Raw genomic sequence first — 10562 nt, 5'->3', positions numbered from 1 at the left:
ATTCGCCGATATGAGGGCCCATTCGAAATTGTTGCCAAAGTGGGAATAATCTCTTACCAACTGGACATGCCGCATCATCTGAAAATCTATCCTGTCTTCAATGCTAGCCAACTGAAACCATATTTCGAAGACATGGAAGACAAGGATCGGGCGCAGTCCAGCCGAAGCCAAATTTTTACCACTCCACCAGCAACAGACAAGCAAGTGGAGGCCATCATAGATCATCAGTTGGTCCGTGGAAAATGATAGGGCAATTCAAGCGCACAGTTCCTTGTTCACTGGAAAGGAACTTCGCCAAAGGAAGCATCATGGGAGAAGTACGAAGATTTGTGGCAGTTCAGGGAACAAGTCCACAATTATCTTCAGTTGTGTGGCGCCGAGGTCGTCGCCATTTCAAGTGGGGGAAAGTGCACCGCCCCGCCGTCACATCTATTAATTTTTCGCAATTCCAACGACGGCGTGGCTTGCCCGAGCCCAAATCTCGGACAGCCATCAGTGGGAAAACACTTAGGGCCACACAGAAATCATGAGATACCATCAGAAGGCACATTTGGCAGAGAGTCAACAGACCAAGGGACAAGCAGCCGAAAGTGGGAAGGCATCTTTGACCTTCTGGGCCATGGTTGACAGCAGGATCCCTCTAAGTCTGCCTTTCCAGCTTTGAATTGCGGAAAATTAATAGGTGTGACGGCGGGGCGGTGCACTCTGCCCCACTTGAAATGGCGACAACTCCAACGCCGCACAACTGAAGATAATTGTGGACTTGTTCCCTGAACTGCCACAAATCTTCGTACTTTTCCCATGATGCCTTCTGTGGCAAAGTTCCTTTCCAGTAAACAAGGAAATGTGCTCTTGAATTGCCCCATCCTTTTCCACGGACCAACTAATGATCTATGATGGCCTCCCAAATCTGAGTCTCTTTCTTTCGTAGCTTTCTTGCTTGTTTTGTGTGATTGCCATCGCTTTAGCACGATTGTGTTGTTTATTGTCTAAGGGCTGAAGCTAAGTAGCAGTCAAGCTAATTTTGATGCCCTCACCGAACCCTCAGAAAAACGGTTCCGTGACATAAGGCTTGTATGAGAGCACATGGGACTAACGTGGTATTGGGACAGATTGAGGTAACAGTTGTTTTGTCTCACTGGAGTGATAACAAAGAAATAAGTGTATAGAAATTACTCCTAAGGAAATAAAAAACTACACCATTCAAGAAGATGACGACCTCCAACATCAAGTCAAGCACATGAACATGAAGCCATGGACTTGGGTATTCGCTATATTAGTCCAACTAACAAATGTTGAAGTTGGTAACCCTTGCCTATACTTGGAAATAAACTAGAAACAGAAAACTGCCAATGAGTAAAGTCCACAAAATAAGTAATGGAAATCAACCAGAAAAGGATAAGTAAAGTCAAAGAAATTCCATGCTATTCTAATCGTTCCAACAGAAATATGAACCAGAAACAATAGAATCAGAGAAGTCCATGAAAACCTAGATTATAATGAATATGCTAACACAGAATGGAAAATGGCAACAGGAATAATAGAATCAATCCTAGTTTCTAAGGTGGACATCGAAGCTTTTCCTCCAAGCAAAACCCTGCTCAACAACATTGTATATAAGAACTAACGAGTAGCAAGCAATACCTATCTAAATCTATATCCCTACTCAACAATTTTGGATTATGATTAAGGATGCACATAAGTCACAACACATAATTAGAATCTCTAATTATACCACATAACCAATATCACATTGTCATAATTCCAGCATCAAGGTGCAAAGTTTTGTGAGTGTAAAACCAAAGTCTCCTTCTCCTCAATTGGTTCACTTGAACGCGTTCATCCTTATGCCACCATCCATTCTAGGAGGAATGGATCCTTCATCTGCCTTGGAGTAGCTGACGTAGAAAAGCTCAGAGACAATGCCAGTGAAAACAATAAAAGCAGCGCCAGCACCAAAGACTCCCTTCCTCAAAACCTCACAGGACGGAGGATGTTGTGTCAAGTAAGTCCTATACTTTGTATGGTAGGCATTCCTAACGGAACCCGCAAGTAAGCACACTTCAGCAATAAAGAAGGTGACCCTGAAAGGTCCAAAAACAAATATGTTCAGAGAGATAAATTTGATTCTCACATATTTGACAAGATTCTTACACACATCAGCGAAATTATTTATTTCCCTACTCCGGCTAGCAAAAGACCAAAATGCAGCTCATGAACCATGTTTAAGGAGAAACGTACCAGCAGGTGATAAATAAAAGAATAGCCCATGCTCTTGACTTTCCTGGTCGCAGCGCCCTCCCACAACATAAACATCGGCTTGCCAACATTATGAGTAGCTGACTAGCCAAAAGGAATAATAATGAACCTACACCCAAGCCAGTTGCAATATCTGATTCATACACACAGTAATTATACTCTGCATCTTTCCTGATAGTTGCCTGAAAATAAAACCCAAAAAGTTAATTTTATTATAAATTTACTAACAATATATGCTACAAAGATTAAATAACCTTATAGACAAAAGAGTTGTGTCAGAAATGTCTTCGTATTAAACTAAACATAAGCGATTATCCACTTTTAAAGAATTGAAACCTTATGTCCTTATCAAGGACAAAAAAAGGAGAAAAGAAAAATTGGAGTCATTGATTCATTGAATCATGACTTGAGGGCTTTTAATTGTCATCAACTTTAGGTTTTCAGATAGCTACAAGGTTGATATATATAATTACAATATTCACTTTTAGGTCGTGGAGTCTGCTGTCAGCTGAATATTTTGTTATGCACGCATTGCTGGTACATGCACACTCTTTCTCTCTCTCTCTCTATATATATTTCTTTTGACATCTGTATTTCTTGTGCCACAGTTGACGAGGACACACTTTTAACTCTTGCTCATCAGTGCCAAAAGTGTGAAGACAAAAGCATATCCCTATCTAAATCTACAGGGATTCTAAGGGCTCTAAAATAGATTCAGCTTTATTTGCAAGTTCCATTCTACACCAAAAGTAAAACAAGAAAATGCTGTTGAATTTATCCTCTGGATGTGACTGTGCTTATCTTCAAAGCATCTCAAGTTCCTCTCTTTACAAACTGTCCACCAGATAAAAATGTGACTGCTCATAATGCTTCTATAATTTATTGACATAATCAAAGGCATCTAAGTCACCAACACCTTCATCCGGGTTACAATATTGACATGATATCATGACAAGCTTCAGCATATGCAGTTCTTATTCCAATAAGTAAACCTCACCATATACATAACAATAAAAAATGAGCTAGTTGCCGGGAAAATATTTGTTCTAAACTTAATTTCCTCCATAACGTTTTCGGCTTTTCACATTTTCATTGGCACTTACTGTTGAAAAATGCAAGGACTCATTTTTGTGTTAAGGTACATAATATTAACTATGATGCAATTAAAAAAAACGATGTTCAATGAACATACATCTGAAGACTATTATCCTAGTATATTCTAAAGTGAGCAAGAATTACTGGTACAACGAGCACTAGAAATCGAACATGGTGTTATCTCTAATTTCTTAATCCTCGTATTGGTCTGACTCATCCAAGGAAATTTCAATTTGGTCAAAAATTGAAATATTAATTTAACACAATTGTTCCAATTATGGAACAATGGACCGACCCTGGGTTCTCAAAATGTACTGAGAATGCACCAATATACCCAAAGTTTTATGTAAAACCGATCTATGATGAATATCTTAACAATCTTGCACTATTTCAGAGCTGGATTACCCTTGTTAAGAAGTACTATAAAGAGTAAAGAGTTTTAGGATAGAAGTAAGATCTAATATATATACTGCAAGTTTAACTCCGATAAAAAGCATGACAGCAAAGAGATGTTGGAAGGGAAAGTGGCACGTAATACAGACAATGTAGATATATCTGCTCAATCTTCAAGCAGGAAGGCGCAATACATGAATTATAGCACAAAGGATTAAACTAAGTTGGCCAAGTGTCAGAGTGGTACAAGCATGTTCTGGAATAAAGAGAAACCTAACCAAGTGAAAGGCTAGGTATCCAGAACAGTTACGAGATCAGCAATGTTATAAATGTGTGGTCATACAAGATTGGACAAAATCAGAAATGATCACATTGGATGGTGGTTGCAAGTACACAGAGTAGAAGAGAAGGTTATATGATTTAGTCATATCCTATATAGACCTCCAAATGCATCAATCTATAGGTGTGACACTAAATTTATGGTACTAAAAAGGAAATAGATAGATCTAAGATCACATGCATGGGAAGTTGTCTATAAAACCTACAGTTTCTAGCAATCAACGCAGACTTAGCGAGGAATAAAACATAATGAAAGCAAGGATCCATATAAACAATACTGGTTAGACTAAACCTTAGTTCTTGTTTTTACGTTTACACTAGATCCAGGTAGGGATAAGAGTATATGGGTAAGTGTAAATTAGAAAACCTTCAGCTGTAGAACACCTCAATTTGCCTTGAAGACATTACTTACGAGCAAACAGAATGAGACCAAGCATAGCAGAATACATAGAGGACATATATATGCCAAATCCAAGAAGATTGGATTGCATTGTATTTGATCCATTGATTGATAAACATGGTAAAAGTTCTTAATTATAATTTTTCTGATAGAAATAAGACTATAATTTGGTAGATTATCTAACGTTATTTTGTTCTCCTTTTCTCTGAGTGCTTTAAATTTTTGGAGCTTATCTAACACAAGTATAAATCATTAGAGATAGAAATATAAGAATCAATTCAGCTCATCTATATATCGGATCAATCTAGCCATGCACATCCGCAAATAACAAAACAACCTCAAACGAGGTGAATTACTTTTATAACAGCCTTTTTCATACTCTCATCAACATTGTTCCTCTGTCCCACATCTTGTAACAGGAGCGGAGCCAAAAGGAAAGTTACTGGTTCGGCCATACCCAGTAGCTTTAGTGCAAACATTGTATTTGTATTGTGAAATTCACTAAATATGTACAAAAATTAAATTCAGAACACAGTTACTATTACCTAATATCATTATCCTAAAATTTAGAACCCATAGTGTATAATCCTGGCTTCGCTTTTCTTTTCCATGCATATGTACACACAGACACACACACTAGTCTATACTGGCAAGGGTTGTAATCAGTGGCGGACGCACGTGGTGGCAAGCGGGTTCAAGCTGCGTAAATTTTGTATAAATATTTTATTTGAACCCACTTAACAACTGTTATTTTACGAATAAAGTTATGTACTTCTAAGATTGAACCCGCTTGCACAAAATCCTGGGTCCGCCACTGGTTGTAATGGACAACAACAACAAGAAGCATGTACTAGGCCAGCAATTGTCTCTAGAGGGGCATCACCCTGCTTGTTCAAAATTCAAAAGCTCTGCTAAACTTTCTTTCCCTTTTTTTTAAAGTTTATTAAATCAACTTCTGGGTCCTTCCCTGGACATCAACTCAACAAGCTAGAAAGTAAAAACTATGTATCCAATTATCCTCAACCTGGAAAAGGCTTGCTTGTGTTATTTCATAACGACTGTTCATAGGGTACAGATAGTTTTAAGAGCTGAGATTTTGTAACCCTAAAATAGCTAATAATTTGAGCATGGAGTTCAATTTACCAACTCAAAATACAAAGACTCCCAATACAATATATATATATATATATAATATGATAGTTAAAGCTAGTAAATAAGAACTCACAGTGGCTCTTCTCTGTTCAGCAGCAACAGCAAGTCCAAAAGCAATCAGATCAAACACAAAAACCACTACCAGTAACAGCGTCGATGCCATCTTCCTATTACCAACTTTATCTTCTTTCTTTCTTTTTTTTCCCCCTCTGCAGCCAAAATAGCGTAACTTTACTATATAAAAGAATGTTAGATGCGTATACGTAAGTTAGAAACTGAACATAGAAGTATACCAACAAAGAAAAAAGGAAAAGAGTGGGAGTATTTGAATTAATGGGGTACTTGCTGAGTAAGTAAAAGCTATGAGACTATGAGAGGAGGCTTCTGCCTTCTTGGAAGATGTCCAAATTACTTTATTCTTTTTCTGCTTTGTATACTCAGCTAGCTTTCCTGATTCTTCTTTAGACTGCTGCTTATTTTTATATTTCTCTTACTCTTTCTGTCGAGAGGCCACTATTTTAATTTTATTGAACCAGTTTAAAAGCTATTGAGTTCTAAATTTAATATTTGTATATATTTAATAAATTTTTTAATATAAATATATTGATTAAATAAAAGTTATTGGGTTCCGAACTTCTAACTTCGTCCCTGTTTCTAGCATATATTATTCCCACCCATGCTAAACCAACTATAGGATTTAAGTTACTTAAAGATTTTTTTACATTATTCCGTAATTTAACCAAATGGTATAAGTTAGTTATCTTTTCTTATCAGATTATAAATTAGTATTTGTTATAAAAATTTGTCTATAATTTTTGTTTGTAAAATAAATTATATTACTTAAATATAATTAAATTAAAGATATATATATATATATATATATATATATATATATATATATGCAAACACATCGTTAGTATTTAATAATATCGTATAATCATTAAATGCGAATAAATTTTCACCATCCTTACAAATTTTGTTGTAGAAAGTTACTGTTTTCGTCTTTAAATAAAATGGTCACGGTTCCATTAAAGGAAAAGTAAAGTGGTCACGTGTGTTCCACCAGGTGCAATGAAGCGCGTCCAACTAATCTTTGTTTCTTTTCTAATTTTAGAGGCATGAGAGACTACACCCCTTTGACATCTTTCAAATTTTATCGGCTAATCTTTGCAAAAGTTTTTGAATTTGAATAAAGAGAAATATTGGAGAAACCTTATTAAAGAATATACATGATTGACCTATAAGGACTTTATATGTTATGCTATCTAAATTGAAGGCCTAAATCAGAGGCGAACCTATAATTTAATGACTACGAGTGCTATTACTTTTAATGCAAATCAGCTATTTGTGAAGGAGACTGTATTTAGTCGGTTCGATTCGTTTGACTTTTTTTTCGATTTGATCCATTTTGAATTAGTTCATTTCAATTTATAAGTTTTTTTATACAAAAATAATTACGTTATCATCAAACCGAATAAATTTTATCATGTCGATCTAATTCTCTCGATTTAAATTCTATCGAATAATGTGACTTAAAAATATAAAATAAATAAAATTTTGAATAGCAAATAAACCCCTTAATCTACATATAACTAGATTAGTATTATGTCTATATATATTGTATTATAAATATATAATTATCACGTGTGTTCCCATTGATAATTGGTTTGAATTCAAGGCAACTTAAATTACTGAATATCTCTTCTGTATTATTGTTTAATATCTTTAGATTTTTCCTTTCAAGCACTAATAATTTTCATTTACCAGTGATGACAAAACTATTAATGCCACTTTCTCCAATAACGAGCCCATCAACTTGTTTAGCACCAGCACTACCCTTTGTTGCCTGCGGGATACAAATGCCCGCATATTTAATGTGTTAAAACCATTTTCGTACAAGTTGAGGTAAATGTCTAAAGCAATATCCAGTATATTTTCTGTTTGTTTTAGCAATAAGCTAGTACTTTCGTTACTATTCAACAGTCCAGGGATAGCCCTTTTTTCCACCATAACTTTCTACACGAATGGATCCGATTTTCATGAATTGGAACATCCCTTTTATATCTTATTGATACAAACTTAGAGACTCGGTGTCACGACCGAAACCGATGGGCCGCGACGGGCACTTGCTACCTTTTTCAATTGAGTACCAACATAACGTATCTTTCGTATCATACTATCATGGTCATGTGGTACCTTGTATGGTACTAGTCCATAAATATCGGGTATTATAGCCCGGACCGTATTTTTATCCCAAATTGACAATCACCAACGAAACTCATTTTCTTTGACTTGCTTACCCTCTCACCTTCGCGAATTTACTTATCACTTGTTTGAAATAGCATAATACTTATAACCTCAAAATAATCTTGTTCCCGAACTTACGTCGATTAACTTACGACGAAACTTTAACGTATGAAAATGCGGGATGTAACATCTCATTTCCGAACTTATATCAATTTACTTATGGCATACTTTCACGTACGAAAACATGGGGTGTAACATCATTCCCCCTTTGGAATATTTGTCCTCAAATGTTGACCGATGCACTTATCTTTATCATAACCTATAGCTCTTGCGAATACTTTAGTACTCTCCTTGCCATCTAGGCAACTGTTTTGTAAATAAATCCAAAGGCCGGGACATTCCCCCCTTTAGGCCTCTTTCTCACACCATGACTTGTGGTTTGCTACCAAACTCGAGGTTACTCTCGTTGCTTATACTATATATATAAATCTAAGTCCTTTAATGCTTCTTCATCACTGTTCATCTTAAGAATGATGGCATATTCTCATCTCATACTTTGTAACTTTTATCCATCCATTGTTGATTCACCTCAATATTGATCTGCAATCTACTACTGATAACTTGGTCTCTTATGTAATACTGCCGCTAGGGCTCACGTCTCCTCGGAAAATATCTGAAATGATTAGACTGATCCACCTAGGGGCGATACTATACTTCCATAATTGTATTTCATAGCATTCCAATATGATTCATCTTATGGGGGTATTCTAATCCTGTGTCGTTCATGAAATCCCTTTTTTCAAATCATTACTCAATCGAAGGTCCAAATGTCACACTTTATCTATCACAATTACACATTTATTCTACTATCACGATAGCATTCCATCTCTTCTAAATGTTACTAGCCTTAGACTCTTTTGAGTTCATTCAGGCTATACTGAGCTTTCTATAACTTAGACAAACCATCAACTCTTTTGTTTTCATGGGCTTAATCCTGAGGACCTATCTATTCCCGTCAGCTTCTCACTTGCCATTTCTTATCCTTACTCATGTCTTCCTAAAACTTTGTCGGTTTACCATACTTTAGCTTGCGGCCTACACATATCTATTTATACTACTCGCAACTTTCCTTCAACTTGCTTGCATCATAGATTTCCTTATGTCATCCTGAAACATCAAGCGAGACATCACATCGTCTCTAACTCTTCTTTACTCTCTTAATTAGACTTCTCGATACCTAGAAACCATAGGCTGGAAAATGTGCCACTGATGACGCCGCTATAATTCCTGGATACTGAATCCCAGCGCTTCTAGCCTTCTATCCGAAGTATGGACTATACATAACCTTCTGCATGTGAGTATCTCGTACGTTGCTTATCTTTACCTTACTTACCTTAAAATCTCGCATCACATCTTCTATCTCCTTCATGAACTTCCTTCCACATAGGTATAATTCACATCCACAACTTGAAACTCTATTATAATACTTGCAACTCTGGTCCATACACGATTCGGTAGAAGATTCATACTGACTTCTTATGAGGCTGGTACTCTTCTAACTGGCTTTTTCGTAGGGCCGTTATAGAATATGGTTGTTGTACTATCTCTCTTGTACCTCTGATATTAAGGGTGATCCTGCAATGTTCTCAATCACGATTTCTAAAATTTCCTGGGTCCAATAATCACACTTTTGATTTACTTGGTTGATGTAACTCTTTAGTTTCATCTTCCTTCTGATCAGCCTTTATGTAGGCTTAAGCTATATTCCGCTCTACGGCTCCTAGTATTAGCTATTTCTTTAGCCTTTCATGGGCGCTATGGAATATCCCTGATACAACCTTTTAACAATTCAACCATTTGTCTATGACCTGGACTTAATTCTTTCTTTTAACTTATACCAGAGTCTTCTACGACTGTATGATTGTCAACATATATGCTGCATGGATAATACTCTGAAATCTTAAGAGCATTCATAACGTAACCAACTCTGGATCTTTGATCGAATAATTTCTTTCGTTCCTTCCCAGCTTTCTTTAAACGTAAGCTATTATTTTTCTGGTCTTTCTGTCCCCCTGTTGCGTGCATACTTAGCTTATCTTAGTTCTCACGCATGCCGGAATTTTCATACAACTCATATAATCTTGAATATCACCTTTTTATTTTTTTCTTCTTCCCGTTCATTAGCCACGATAGGTGCCACTTTCTTATGGAGTGCATACATTGTTGTTGTGAGACTGTTGTTACAAGACCATTTCCTCTTTAGGTAATTGTGCTTAGGTTGAAGCCTTCTTCCTTATTTCCTCAGGTAGTCTTTTGTTGGAGTACTTAGGGAAGACCTTCTGACTCTTGTAAAGCTGCGAGCTTATTACATCGTATACTTGACGGAATTTTTGATGTCCTTCCTCGCCTATAATTATCCGTAGTTACTTACCTCCATGCCCTTGTGCTTGTAGGGTTGCTCCTGAACTGATATTTTGATTGTCTTCCCAGTGACACTCTCTTTTATTTTCGTAACACTCATACGGTACATTTAACTACCCCAACTCCTATCTAAATATTTCTCAAGGATCACGATGTCATACCTGCGAGACTGAATTCCCCATGTTGGGGTTCACTATGTTTATCTTGCACGATATGTTGATTTGTCTGTATCCTCTTGTCTAGCCATAACTAGGAT

At 36.4% G+C, this 10562-nt stretch overlaps 1 protein-coding gene across 2 annotated transcripts; it reads right to left on the bottom strand.

Moving 5' to 3' along the window:
- Nucleotides 1-1444: 1444 nt before the first annotated feature.
- LOC107803333 (uncharacterized) lies at nt 1445-6061 on the bottom strand. 2 transcript variants are annotated; one of them, XM_016627025.2, is made up of 4 exons: nt 5932-6061; nt 5712-5847; nt 2242-2441; nt 1445-2084 (listed from the first exon to the last, which is right to left on the bottom strand). In XM_016627025.2, exons 2-4 carry the CDS (start codon nt 5799-5801, stop codon nt 1826-1828), a joined length of 549 nt encoding a protein of 182 aa, XP_016482511.1. In that variant the 5' UTR covers nt 5802-5847; nt 5932-6061; the 3' UTR covers nt 1445-1825. The 2 variants fall into 2 exon arrangements, with proteins under 2 accessions (XP_016482511.1, XP_075090952.1); XM_075234851.1 differs by having other exon boundaries at nt 5712-5966.
- Between the last annotated feature and the right edge of the window lie 4501 nt (nt 6062-10562).

This window comes from Nicotiana tabacum, chromosome 17 (genome assembly GCF_000715075.1).
Source record: "Nicotiana tabacum cultivar K326 chromosome 17, ASM71507v2, whole genome shotgun sequence".
Lineage (NCBI taxonomy): Eukaryota > Viridiplantae > Streptophyta > Magnoliopsida > Solanales > Solanaceae > Nicotiana > Nicotiana tabacum.
Note: the sequence above shows the minus strand (reverse complement) of the source record. Positions and strands in the feature narration are given on the sequence as shown.

Bases quoted from the DNA above. Each gene is read 5' to 3' on its own strand.
- LOC107803333 (XM_016627025.2), bottom strand. From the start codon at position 5,801: ATGGCATCGACGCTGTTACTGGTAGTGGTTTTTGTGTTTGATCTGATT. The intron at 2,442-5,711 runs GTGAGTTCTTAT...TTTTATTTTCAG, and splicing joins CTGAACAGAGAAGAGCCACT to GCAACTATCAGGAAAGATGC. The intron at 2,085-2,241 runs GTACGTTTCTCC...TGGACCTTTCAG, and splicing joins CTTTTATTTATCACCTGCTG to GGTCACCTTCTTTATTGCTG.